Source organism: Geospiza fortis, unplaced genomic scaffold, assembly GCF_000277835.1.
Source record: "Geospiza fortis unplaced genomic scaffold, GeoFor_1.0 scaffold70, whole genome shotgun sequence".
In the NCBI taxonomy this organism is placed as follows: domain Eukaryota; kingdom Metazoa; phylum Chordata; class Aves; order Passeriformes; family Thraupidae; genus Geospiza; species Geospiza fortis.
In genome coordinates this window covers 7762877-7777194 of record NW_005054317.1, presented here as the reverse complement: position 1 = coordinate 7777194, position 14318 = coordinate 7762877, and the positions used below count along the sequence as shown (strand labels likewise).

The window sequence follows — 14318 nt, the reverse complement described above, 5'->3', positions numbered from 1 at the left end:
GTTCATAAGTGTGAAGTGCAACAGTTAGCTCTAATTAGGATGCTGGCATTTGTCTGATTTTTTTTCTCTCTACTGAGTACCTTCAATAGAGAATAAAGGTGGTCTAAATGCCTTAAATCTGTCCTTTCTTGAGTGTAATCTTTCTTGCTTTAATAATGTTCTGTCTTGTCCTCCTTCCTGCCAGCTGCCGTTGCAATGTTTTGGCAGAATTTTTTAAAAAAGAAAACAGAAACTAATGAACACTTGCTTTTTCCTCCGCTGCTTTGCTGCAAACTAAACCAGCAGCCAAGCAGCAAATTTTCTGATTTGCCTCTGCATTCTTAGCACTTCCTAGTAGCAATCACTTTAAGCTTTGCTTTTTGGATCTTGCATGGCATTTACTTTGGGATTTGTAACAGCAGATGCAGAACAGGAGGTCTGGAGTGCTTCCACTGCTGTTTCCCTTTCATTCTGCCTGTAGCTGCAATTATTCCAGGAGGCAAGCCTGAAGGTAATGGTGAGCTTAGGACAAAAAATTTCAAGGATCATCTAGATGGTTAGAGGACTGGAGTATCGCACACGCTGAATGTGTGAAGGAGGAGCTCAGTTTGTTGAACCTTGGTAAGGCTGACCAGGAGTTTTAGTTGCTGCTTTCAGCTGACAAGTGGGAAGACAACCAGACTGTTATTCAAGTTGCAGAGTGAAAGGAGAGGAACCAACAAACATAAGTTGCAATGGCAGACACTCCAGTGGGATAAAATGGAAGTTCTTTACTTTGAGGATGGTCAAATGTTGAGCCAGCCCAGGGAAGTTCTGGTGTCTTTGTCCTTGTGGATGTTCCAAGTGAGAGGACAGTGCTTGAGCAATGTCATCAGCCTTCACATTTGGCTCTGCTTTGAGCAGGGAGTTCATGCAGGTGGCCTGAAAAGGTCCCTTAGAACTTCCACTATTCTAAAGCTATAGAACCAATACAATCAGTTACAGAGGCAAAGCTTTTTTTTTGAATGTTACGGTTGATATATGATGTGCTCAGAAACTTAATTTGTTGTTGGTAGAGAATACAAAATCTTGTTTGTCTACATAAAGCTGAAACTTAATCAGAAAACACTGGAATACTCAGTATTCAGTATAGTAACAGTGTGAGTCACAGCAGTATTAAAAACATTTTATTCCCTGTGTGTTAGACATCTTTAAACTTACTAGATGGGCCTCAACATACTCTTGATGAAGCTCTGTCAATAAATTTGAGGTTCCTCAGAAAGCTGATTTTAAAATGTTCAGACTCCATGCTGGCAAGTGGGTCCATCCACAGACGTTCAGTGACTCTTGCTAGAGCTGTTTTCACATGCCCGCTTCACAAAAAATGTTACTGTAGAAATCTTGTTTCTAAAAGATTGCCTGATTTGAATCAGGTAATGATACATTTTGTCCATCCAGAACTGAGCTTAAAAAAGCACCCAGCCGAGTGCTGAGTACTCAGTATTTGGAACCTGTTCCTTCTTTCTGCTGCTTTTTTTTAAAGTTTCCTTGATAGCATTTTGTTTGGCTTATTATCCTCTCCTCCCTTTTTTTTTTTTTCCTTAGTATTAGCAGGGAATCTTGCTGCTGCTTTATCTCTCCTCTTTGTTTTTTGATATGGCAGTCACTTCCATGGATTTTGGTATGTCACAGGTGGAGAAGTCAGCAGCTAAGCAAATTGTACTAGAAGCTTTTTCTTAAGGTAATGGGACTTGTATTGGAAGGTTAAATGCTCTGGCTTTAAGTGAGGAACACACAAAACATAGAACAAACTACCAAAGCTGTGTGGAGCCTGTGCCTCAGAGCTCAGTAACTGAGCCTTAGAGGTGTCCTGTGTGTGTCCAGCAGGGAAGTTGTACCCTGAGCTGAGAAACCTTTGCACTGCCCTGGTGTCTGTTCCTGTTGCAGGTGAAGGAACTCTTCCGCTCCCTGCATGTGGACTACTATGCTCTGGAACTGGATGTAACTGGTGAGTAGGAGAAAAAAAATGTGTCACATGCTGCTGCTTAATGTAACTAAAAATGAGTGATTCCTTAAGCTGCATGATTCCTTAAGCTGTCTTGAATTAACTGGGGAACATGTGAAACAAGTAAAATACATTTTAATATATGTAGAGATAAAGGCAATTAGGCTTCAATGTGGTTTTTATATAGGATGTGTTTTTAATACAACTGAAGGCTTTGACTGTAAAAACCATCAGGTGATAGAGAATGTGAGATCTGATTTCTGTCCAAGGAGCTATGGCTTCTGGGGAATAAGTCTGTAATTTTTTTTCCTACTCCTGGTTCTCTTATGGCTTCAGATGAATTGTTCATGTTTGACTTGGTATATTGGTGACCTTCTTTGGGAAAAGTGCTGAGTCACTGGAAGGAAGGGTAAATTCCAGCAACTTGGCTGCTGCCAAGTTTCAAGTTGTTTTTTTCCTTAAAGCCCAAGCTGCTTTAGTTTTAGGACATGTGCAGTGCCTTATCTGTATATGAACATAATGCATGTAGTTTTTAATGTAGTTTTAGGAACAAATAGTTTCTTATATGTTTTTTACTGAGCTCTTAAATGCACTTTTGGTAAACTGTTGAGTGTCTGGTTTTTTTCTGCACAAAACTTAAATTACCAATGTTTTTTTTAAAGTCCTAATGCCTTTTTGAAGTTTTTATTTTTGCCTAACCAATGTTTGGGAGAAATGTAGCTATTTATTCATCTCTTCTTAGTTACTTTTGCTTCTTATTCAAGTTGTCATACTGTAAATTAATTATAGCCTAAGATATGTAAAATACAATGCACAGCCCTTTTTTTCCTGAAATTACTTCTAATTAATAATATATTTCCCTTGCAGATGCTCTGATTACTGATACTTAGTAGATACAATCTTGGAATAAAAAGTTTAGTCAGAGTGATTACTGTAAATTCCTATTCCCACATTAACTGCTGAGAGATCTAAATTGAGCCTGTGTGTAGGTGCTGATGATTCAGATGGCAGGTGAGGTCAAGCAATGATAATTTTAAAACTAGAAAGCTTCTGACAATGTGGTGGGTAGAAAAAGGAGGAAGGTAGCTTTAGGGTAAGTAGAAAAGCATGTTCATACTTCCCTTACCCATTGTCTCATAATAGAAAGCTGCTGGGCAAAATTATGTTCCTGTGCGCAGACCATACTCCAAAATAAGAAGTTCTCATGAAAGAAACTGTGTCTGTGTGATCTTCTGTGATAGCTGCAAAAGAATTTTTGTGTAGTGAACACTGTAATGTGTAGCAACAAATGTGACACTGTAAGAGATAAAAATCCTTGAAATAGAAGAGCTAAACTCTTACTACTTCAGCATTACTCCATTCTGTAGAATTGTGGCTTGAAATATAATTTAATTTTTGTATTTAAGCCTGCTCCTTTGAGAAGCAGTTTCTGAAGACTTGCTTATGTCCAGGAAACCTGCAAATGGAATGTTTTATTATAAAATTGTTGTCTTGGCAGGCCTCCAGTGTCTCACAGTCCAAACCTTTAATACTTCAGGTTGTTCTAAAACCTCTGTTGCTCAAATCTGTTTATAATGTACATTTCTTTTATCCTTAGAGGATGGAGCCAGTATTCAGCAAGTATTGGCAGAGCTGACCAACCAGAGGACTGTGCCTAATGTATTTGTGAATGGAACTCACATTGGTGGCTGTGATGCAACATACCAGGTAACCTGGCTTTAAAAATCAGCTGGAAGTGGACAAGACTGAGTGAATTTGCTGTTTGGTTGTAGTGAAATATTGTGTGACACAGCAGACTGGGTGATGTCAGTCAGAGGAGGCAGTGTTATCAGTTGTTTGCTCAGAAACATGTGTGCTAATTTGATTATTTATTTCTTTTTCTCTCCTAGGCTTATAAGGATGGATCACTGCAGAAGCTCCTTGGGGATAACCAAACCATTACAGAACCCTATGAATATGATCTCATTATTATTGGTGGTGGCTCAGGTGGACTTGCGTGTTCTAAGGTAGGATGTGAAAATAACATTAGAGAACAGGTGGTATGTAAAACTTATTCAAAACTTGCTCTCTATTAATTATGTTGGTATAAAACAGTCTATATTTTGATGAGTATTACTGTTCAACTTGTTAATTAATGAACCAATAGTGGTCTAGTAATGTGTATTAAAGGGACCAGTTTGTAGCCAATGTCTATTCAGCTCTTGATCCTAATAATAGGTTTTAGTTTTCTGGCTGAGGGTGGAACCAAATGTTTTTTAACTATCTCTTCTGCATGTGTAATACACAGGTACTTCCAAACAGTAATCTAGAAACCTTAAGGGCTGCTGTTGAAGTCTTTTGACAGTTTAGGGTTCAGTATCACCGGTCATCTAAAATTAAGTGCTTCCAGCAGTCCCCTTCAAGGAGCTGCTTCACTCTTTAGTTCCCTTTTTAGGTGCTTTCTCAGAAAGGCAAGCTGAGACTGTGTAGCTCTTACACAATTAGCTGTTGTTCAGAGTGCCTCAGGACCTAAGGTCCAGATTTGGTTTTCTCTGCTACCCAAGGGATTTGGACACATGCTCCCATCTCTCAGCCAGATCCTAAACTGTCAGTTTATGTCTTGGGCAGGGTGAGGCTCTTCTTGACAGCCTTGACAATTGCTGAACTATACAGCCAAACGTGCAACCTTCATTAGAAAATACAGAGCAGGCAGGGGGAGCTGACAGTGGAATTCTTCAGTTGGCCAATTGTGTATTTTCAGAATGTTCAGATCTTTCCTCACAGTACCTTCTGGGACATCAGTTGTAAACTTGGTGCTAATTGCCAAATTGTTCAGAGTAGTATTCACAAAATATAAGCCAGCCAGCTAAACTTTGTTTGAGGCAGGATTGCAGTTGATGTTCTTAAAGAGATTGGAGGCACTAGAGATTTGATTTAAGTGCTTGAAAAATCAAACAATGGTAATTGCTTGGATAGAGGAATAGGCTTATTCAGGTTGGACTGGACATGAGAAGAATATCTAGTGTAAGCTCCTTGCTCCAGGCAAGGTCAACTGTGAAGTCACACAGGATTGTGCAGGGACTCATTCATTTGAAATAAGCCAGGGGTGGAGATGGCACAGCCTTTCTGGGGAACCTCTTTGGTTGTCCTCATGGTGTGAAAGTTCCTTATATCCAGTCTGAGTCTCTTGTTTCAACTTAAAGCCATTGTCTTTTGTCCCTTTGCTACTTGGCCACTGTGAAGAGCCTGGCACAGTCATCTTAGTGTACTTCTCATAGGCACTAGAAAGTTGCTCTTGTGTCTTCTCCAAATTCAGTTGTTCTCCAGGTTGAATGTGTCCAATTCCCTTGTCCTTCTCGTAGGTGGTGTGCTCTAGCCCCTTGAACATCATGGTGGTGCTCCATTGAAATGTCTCCAGTGTGTCACCTTCTTTTCCATGCATGAACATGCCAAGTCAGTTCTGTCCTTCTGAATGGAAAGCAGAGCTAACAGTTTAAGTGTTTCTTTAGGTGAGGTAGAAGAGAGCCCATCTCATACCTTTTTCAGACCGTAGCTTTTGACAGCATAGGATGATCTTGATGTAGCATTGAACATGAAAGGAGCCATTCAAAGTTTGGAAAAAAGTCAGTTCTTTAGGGATTTCGGTTTTTGTCTAGGGAAGGAGGCAGAAGAGCCATGTATGTTAATGACTAACTGGTGAAGGTAGTAAAGGAAACCTATTAGTGCTAAGTGTATCATGACTATAAATGAGTGGACAGGCTTGCTTTGTTCAGTAGTGCTGACTTGTCTTCTCCATCTTTTATAGGAAGCTGCTGCCTTGGGAAAGAAAGTAATGGTATTAGATTATGTTGTTCCAACACCTCTTGGAACCACATGGGGTAAGCTTTTTTAATCTTGTGTTTGATGATGTTTGAGTACCAGTGATACATACTGAAATGTCACATATTATGGATTTGTGTTCTCAGGAATTGAGGGTAATTCTTACCCTCAATTCTAATTGAGGAATTGAGGGTACACAGATAACAAGAGTTATTTGCCTGGCATGCCTGCTGCTTTTCTGGATGGTTATTTCTGCTTTGGGCATTGCTATCTCTGTTCTCTGTCAAAAGTTTTTCTAGCTTTGATCACTTTCAAACCATGTGTGGGTAGTGTGTGTCCGTGCATGTTCACATTCTAATGTTTGTGGGGATATTTTGCCTTTCAGTTCATCCAGTTCTATATTGTAGACAACTGATAGGCTCCCTTTAGAACAGTGACTCCTTGGCTATGTATGTCTCACATTTTCCTAATTAAGGACAGCTGCTGGCTGACCTCATTAGTGATACTGGCAGATGAGAATGAGTAAGAAACTTTGGTGAAACTTCTGTTGAGTCAAGGAATGAATGTGCTCTTGTAGATAGTATTTCAAACACAGGCATATTCAAATACCACATAATAGATGATACTAAATTGGAGAAACTCTGGGCTTTTTGCCTTGCTTACTTGATAACCTGACTAAAATATGAAGCCTTGTGGAGTAAGCAGCCAGGCTCTATGTTTGACATGCTTTCCCTGTCTTGGGCCAGTGAGCCTAATAACATCTTAAACTAAATACAGGCTTAGTGTGTTCATTGTATTCTAAAATGTCCCTTGCAACAGAAATTTCATGTTACTGGTGTGACTATACAAACCTTTCTGAGTGATACAGTGAGTATACAAAGTATGTGCTAGGGAAAGCATAAATCCCATTCATGGAAACAATAATGTGGTTCTTTCCATCTTAGGACTTGGTGGCACGTGTGTAAATGTAGGTTGCATTCCCAAGAAGCTGATGCATCAAGCAGCACTTCTGGGTCAGGCACTCCAAGATTCAAGGAAGTATGGGTGGCAATATGAAGAACAAGGTTGGTAAGAACACAGAGGGAAGACCAAGACTGTACAGATGAGATGCTGAACTGAAGACTGTTCTTGTACTTAATAAATTAGAGGCAGAGTTCAGTATTTTTTTTAGGTGAATCAGAAGGTGTCCTCCTTGAGTCATAGAAACCTTTGGGGTTTAAAGCTAATTGTGTTTTGTTCCCTATATTAACTGAAATAAATGGCAGAACTTCTAGAATGGGCTTAGTTTAGGTAGTAACAAGTCACATAAATATTAACATAGTAGAACAAGACCTTAATATGTATCCTCATTACTGATAATGACGTTTTCTTAGCATGATGTACAATGAATACGTTAATTTTTTCTTAAGGCACACATTGCACTTTTATTTCCTTAATTATTGAATTAGTGTCTTGTTTCAGTTAAACACAACTGGGAGACCATGGTAGAAGCAGTTCAGAACTACATTGGTTCTCTAAACTGGGGCTATCGAGTGTCTTTGAGAGAGAAGTCTGTGACATACCTCAATTCTTATGGAGAATTCGTGGAACCACACAAAATCAAGGTATACTCTGCATTTAAAATACTTAGTTGGGAGGGAAAACTCATGTTCTAGAACTGCCTTACAAAATTCAACACCAAAAAGACTTCATCTTAACATTGCCAAGTTAGGTCAACTGAAGTTAATAACTCATTTGTGAAGTTACTGATTAAAATAATTATTGTGCTTTAGTACCTGCCACAGTGTTTGCAAACCTAGTTCTGTAAGAGTGATGTGGATATGTATAAACCTGTGTCTTGTAGAGTAAAGGAAGGTGGTCTCAGTTTCTACCTTCATGACTGATTTCAGCAGCCTGAGTGAGGAGGGAGGGAAAAGAAAGGAAACTCCCGCTGTGTGGTTTTGCAACTTGGAAAATCCTCATACTAAAGCATAAAAACTATTGAAATTAAATTTAGATTAAGCGCTTGCATAAGAGCTCTGCTAGAACCTTGTGCTGTATCAGCATACAAATTAAAGTGTCAGTTTGGCAAGACAAAGCTTGTTCTGCCAATCTTGCTATAGGTGAGCATACTGAAGCAAGGTTAACCTAGAAGTGCATATTGAAGGCAACTGTTGCACTCAGTGGGTGTAATTGTCTCTTTGCAATATCAAGGCTGAACTACTTGTGTTTTAAACCAAGAGCTCGGCACTGAAAGATAATAGTAAATTCAATTTACCTTATGTACCACCTGTTCAAGTGTCCAAGCCACTTAAGTGTCCTTAATCAATAAATGAAGGAGAACAGAGAGACTTCCCAGCAGGAGGCTGGACTAGATGACCTCCTGAGATCCTTTCCAACCTGAATTACCTGTTGACTCGATGGGGAAAATATTTCCCTTCATCTGTGATGGAAAACTAACAAAGAGCAAGAATGAAGGTCAGGTTCTGGGAGAGGTGGATTGGCAAGATGGAATTTCCAAAGATCAAACATCTCTAGAGTTGAAATTGGTTAGAATTCATGCAAGGTTGGGTCTTAGGTCCTCTGAACTAAAATCGTGTAACTAGTTACCTTTTTTTTTTAGTTACTTTTTTTTACTTTAGCCGAAGGACTAATTCATTTTATTCTGTCCCTCACATTACATTGGCCTTTTATTGTGGGGATAAAGAGGGTGTCTTAATTTGTTGTGGCTTTTAACAACTCGGAAGTCAAGTTGTTATGAGTAGTCCCATCTAACTTAGTAGTTAAAATGGGCAGGATTCAAAGAGTAAATGATTTTAAGTGCTCTACTGGAAGAGAAGCCTGATAGTCAGTTGTTTAAACCTGTTGTTCTTCAATGACCCGTATGGCATCTCTAAATGCGTTTGTTCTTGTTTCAAACTGCTTATTCTTGATTTTTAGACATATCTACAATAATTAAGGAAAGGATTACATAATTTTTATCTTAAAGCATATGGAAACATCAGCCTTAACTGTGTCTTGATCAACAGGCAACTAACAGAAAGGGACAAGTAACCTATCACACAGCAGAGACTTTTGTGCTGGCTACAGGAGAAAGGCCAAGATACCTGGGTATCCCTGGAGATAAAGAATTCTGCATTACAAGGTGAGATGAAAAGGCACAAAAGACTGAACTTGTCTGCTCTAGTGTTTGCCAAATCAAACAAGCTTGTGTTGCAAGGACCTTGTAACTTACTTAGACTTCTCTTTTCAGTGATGACCTTTTCTCCCTGCCTTACTGCCCTGGCAAGACTCTGGTTGTGGGTGCTTCCTACGTGGCTCTGGAGTGTGCAGGGTTTCTGGCTGGCCTGGGGCTGGATGTCACTGTGATGGTCCGTTCCATTCTTCTGCGAGGCTTCGATCAAGAAATGGCAGAAAAGGTTGGAGCCTACATGGAAACACATGGTGTGAAGTTCATCAGGAAGTTTGTACCTGTTCAGGCAAGTGCTTTCTTCTCTTAACACATCATTGCTTTAAACAGCACATGTAAAATGCGGGTGTTGTCTGGGAAGGCTTTGGCTCTGTGCAGAAATAAATGTTTTATGAGACTGAGCTTTTTTAACTACTTAATGATAGATTAGTAGGTCAAGGCTTGAATGACAATGGAAGTGAGCTCTGCTGCTTCAGGTCATTCTAAGCTTACAAAAATTTGCACAGGTTGAGCAGCTGGAGCAAGGAATGCCAGGAAGACTGAAAGTGACAGCAAAGTCTACTGAGGGATCGGAAACCCTTGAAGAAGAATATAACACCGTAAGCATGTCTGGATTTGAAATAAATGGCTATTGATGCACATGAATAGTATTGAAATACCTTTTCTTGAACAACTTGAAGGGAACTCCTCCTTAAAAAGTTGTTCATGTAATTTACTGGCAGAAAAAAAAAAAAAAGTGGAAATTCAGTATTTGTCTTTAGTTGAACCATGTCATCCTGGAGTTTAGTTCATATAAACAGTGTGGTTGCTTCTGTTTTTGTTTTGGCTTTTCTGTTTGTTACATCTCTAAAACAAGTTATACCTGGAAGAGAGTTGTTGGTGGCTCTTTCAAATTTTGGAAAAAATAATTTGGAAGTCATTTTATTCATATGCTTCAGTTTTTTCCCTGAAAGACCAAGGGAAGTCTTATGTTATACTTCTCTTGTGTAAAGTTATTACATTCAATTTGGGCTTTTTTTAGGTTTTGCTAGCCATTGGTCGTGATGCGTGTACCAGGAATATTGGTTTACAGACAATTGGTGTCAAAATCAATGAGAAGTGAGTATTACTGAAATCCCTAAAACCACTAAATGCAAGGATGTTTTTTTACCTCTGTAAAAATAGCTTATGATACTGATGGTCTTTTAATTCCCGCTCTTTTATATGACAATTAATGTGAACCTTTGATAACTTTTTTGTTCTGAATTTGAGTATAATTGTCCATTAACTTAATTTCTTCAGTATGTACTTTGTAAAATAACTATTCTGAGTGAATACATACTAGTTGATCATTGTGCTGAAAGCACAGAGTTGTATAATAAATAATCAGGTGAAAGATTGTGAGTCCAAAGATGTCTGAGTAGCTTGACTGCCATCAGCCAGGCACTGTTGTTCATGTCTGAACTGGCCCACTGAATACAGACTTCAGCAATGTGTCAGAGTTGCAGGTGATTGATGCTCTGAAGAGTCTGCAGTTTAAGTAAAAAAGGCATAAAGATATTTAATGAAATGAGCTCAGTAGTTAGAATAGAGTTTCTCCCCTGTTTTTTTACAGAGATCTGAGAAAAGTTGTGATGCTGAATTCTGTGGTCTTCTGTTTGTTTTAAAGGAATGGCAAAGTCCCTGTAAATGATGAAGAACAAACCAATGTGCCTTATGTTTATGCAATTGGGGATATCTTGGATGGAAAGCTTGAACTTACTCCAGTTGCCATTCAGGCAGGGAGACTGCTGGCCCAAAGGCTGTATGGGGGTAGTTCCAAAAAGGTAAAGCTATAAGCAGACAACTTCAACTTATTTCTCAATAAGATGCTTTTTACCTCAAAACTGCAGTAACATGAGTTAATTTATCCACTTATCTGTTAGTTCTGCAAGTATTTTGTAAAAAAGAAGAAAAGTTCTTATATAACTTTTTCTGTTATGTAGTGTATAGAACTTGCATAGTCTAAATATGATTTTTTATTTTTATTTTTAGTGTGACTATATCAATGTACCAACAACAGTGTTTACCCCTTTAGAGTATGGCAGCTGTGGGTATCCTGAACAAAAAGCCATAGATGAATATGGAGAGCAAAACTTGGAGGTAAGAACACCCAAGAGTCAATTAACTTGTAGCTTGAGGGTGTTTTTCTTGGACCTTGCTGCTTTAGTCTCAAGGCATAGATTTACAAGATTAGAAGTTTAGACAGGTAGAATTGTTGTGGCTGTGTTTTCATCTGGCCAACAAGGTACACAGAAACCCAGGACTGGACTTAATGCCATTAGAATTGTGCATAACCATTTGCAGGTGGCTGAGAGAAGCATTTGACCTCAGGAGGCCAGACTTGGGTTGCAGAGCTGTAGGAGTGGTTTTTGTTGTCATGAATTAAAAGCTTTTATTGCTGAAGTGTACCAAACTCCTGGGATGAACTATTTTCTGCTGGTTCACTGTACTTGAGTTGTGAATTTATTTTTTGCTGACCTAAACGTATGTCTATAGGAGTATTGGGGATATCTTCCCTATTTTATGGTAATTTCTGGCTTCTACATATCTCTAAGGAGTTTTGAGGCAGCTGCTTGCATGCCTTGTGTTTAATTCCTTATATCTTTCAAAATCACTTGACATTATTGAGCTTCTGCTCTCACTGTTTTGCATAGTAGGTTTAAACTTACAGTAACTGGATATTAATTTTGTACTTCTCTTTCTGAAAGTTTGATTTGCAACTACTATATATTGTAGCTGTTTTATTAGACATTTAAATCTGAGCTACATGTTTTGAGTCAAGTCTTCCTCTGCTGAGTTTTGGAGTATGGACTCTGTGGGCTGAGTGGAAAAAAAATTACTCATCTCATTTGTTATAGACAAGAATATAGTGGGTTAAATGTCAAACCACCTGTTTATAAAGATACTAAAAAGTGGAATTGTGCCTGACTAAATCAATGAAATTCTAATGCTCTTTTTCTTGCTTTTCTCCCAGGTTTATCACACTTTGTTCTGGCCACTTGAATGGACAGTGCCAGGCAGAGATAACAATACCTGCTATGCAAAGGTTATCTGCAATAAACAGGACAATGTAAGTAGCAGGATGGATATGCTGAGGGTATTCTTGAAGTGGAAAGAACTGCAGAACTACTTTATTTGAAGTAGTTAATTTTTTCTTAAAGACTCTGCTATTGACCTGCTTGTGTAACATTTTTATTTGTCAAACTTTGCTTGGTGCTAGCTCATATTTTTCTCTCACCTGTTCTGCAGAACCGTGTGATAGGACTGCATGTTCTTGGACCCAATGCTGGTGAAGTTACACAAGGTTTTGCTGCTGCAATTAAATGTGGTCTCACCAAAGAATTACTTGATGAAACAATTGGTATCCATCCTACTTGTGCAGAGGTGAGAAAGGGGGAAGGCACAGCCTGATTTAAAACCTTCTCTTGAAGGCAGTTTTACAAAAAGATCAGTAGCCATGTGGATGATGATGCAGGCAACAGTAAATAAGCTCTTGTTTTGGTCTCTTCCAGGTGTTCACTACAATGGATATTACCAAATCTTCTGGCCAGGACATCACTCAGAAGGGCTGCTGAGGTTAAACCTGCTGTTTTACGTGTTTCCATGCTGTGCACTCTCGGTCCTGTGGAAGCTCTAATACATCCAACTGCTTTGCAGAAGTGTAAAGGTTTGCATCAGTGCCGCTGTGGGTGCTGCAGCTGGGAGTGGTGCCTTGGAGAGGCTTCCTCAGCACGAGCTGTGTTGCACATGGAGCAGTAAAGCAGCAGAAAAATCTCAGACTGTGAATCCTGACTTTGCCTGGATTAGCACTGCGGTGCTTTCTTGACGTTGTTGCTCAAAATCTTCTTGTGAGGTGAGCTACGACTGATGACTGCCAGGCAAGGCTGGGAGCTTCGTGTCTAGTCAGATGACTGAACTCCTCCTGAAGGAAATTCTTAAATTGCACAAATTAAAGCTAATGCTTCTAGTTCCAGTGTCTTGTACAAATGCTTGAAATAGATGACAAATACATAATTGAGTGATTCTTGCCAACAGTTTACAGTTGACTGATTTATCTTTTTGATGCATTTTGTTATACTTGTATGTTCAGTTGAGACAAGATGGCATAAATAGAATGCAGTGTTGAGCAGTGCAGTTCAAGCACTAGTCTCCCACCCCAACCAGTCTAAAACTTCAGAGTAAGTAGCTGAAGACACCACTGTTGTTCACATTCAGTTTTTTGGCCTCAGGTGACATCATGTCTTCAAAATAAAAATTTGATTTGTAGGTGTCTTGTGTGTCAAGGCTAAAGAGTGTAAGTGCAAGGCCATGTCAGTTTGCTTAAATCTGGTTTCAGCTCTGTAATTTAAAACCTCACAGAACCCAGAATTATATCTGTGCTATTATGTGGAATGCTGAAGTCCTGGAGAAGCAGACTCTGTCCCACTGACACAGTAGGTGCCTGCCCAGGGAGGCAGAAGATGTTGTGCAGAGCTGCTCTGATTCATGCGGCAGCCCAGGGCAATGACCTGCTGTGCTTTGTGTAGTGTTGTGTACTGTCAGTACTTTGAAGCTCTCCTCTACCCCTAGCATTCTGTCCTGGGGGAGTTGTGCTTGAATCTGGCTCTGTTTTGTCCAAAGAGCTGTTTTGAAAGACTGTTCTGAACATTGTATGATAGTAACAAGTTTTTAACTATTTAATCTGTGATCTACCGTGGCATTTGAAGTTCAATAAACAATGCATACAACACTCTGTGGTGTGTGACCTCATAAATTCTGTTGCCTGAGATTTTATTGGGCTTGAGTTATGTTATGTATCCCATGCAGTACTAAAACCCCTGTGGATTTGTGCATCTTGTAATCTTTTAAATGGAGAAACAAGTTGTCTTGTCACCCTTGGGGGCTTGCTCAAGGTATCAAATGTGCTTCTGTTTGGGGATACAGAATTGAATTTAGGTGAGTTAAAACTGGAAAGATCAGTTTTATACCATTTCTCTATATTCCAGAAGATTTGAATACCTTGTATTGTTTAACTGTAAAACAGCTCAAAGATGCTCGGTAAAATCTAGGTAGGGTTAGCAGCAAATCTTTCTGGTGTTCAAGTTTAGTAACTCTTGGAGACTTTGGGCAAAACCCAAAGTCTCAGTAGCACTGCAAAATACCTTCACTTGACAGGGGAGATGCTTGCTGAGCTGCAGGGGCTGCTTTGCTGCAGAGGAGTTACTTCTGGTGCAGTAGAAATGATGACAAACTGACTGGGAATAGCAAAGTTTACCTGGTGTAGCCCTGCTGGAGAGGAAGTGAAGGAGGAAGCCAGGTCAATGAGTGCTAATTCCTGAATTTGCTGTTAGTAAGCACTAATTGAGTTTTATTTCAAATTAAGATTTG

At 39.3% G+C, this 14318-nt stretch overlaps 1 protein-coding gene across 1 annotated transcript; it reads left to right on the top strand.

The window, feature by feature from the left end:
* The first annotated feature begins 1827 nt into the window (after positions 1-1827).
* On the top strand, positions 1828-13683 carry TXNRD3 (thioredoxin reductase 3). Its single transcript, XM_005420214.3, has 15 exons — positions 1828-1966; positions 3561-3670; positions 3853-3969; positions 5748-5820; positions 6706-6825; positions 7223-7365; positions 8770-8885; positions 8994-9219; positions 9437-9529; positions 9952-10028; positions 10579-10735; positions 10944-11051; positions 11926-12021; positions 12201-12335; positions 12464-13683. Exons 4-15 carry the CDS (start codon positions 5775-5777, stop codon positions 12524-12526), a joined length of 1380 nt encoding a protein of 459 aa, XP_005420271.1. The 5' UTR covers positions 1828-1966; positions 3561-3670; positions 3853-3969; positions 5748-5774; the 3' UTR covers positions 12527-13683.
* Positions 13684-14318: the final 635 nt, after the last annotated feature.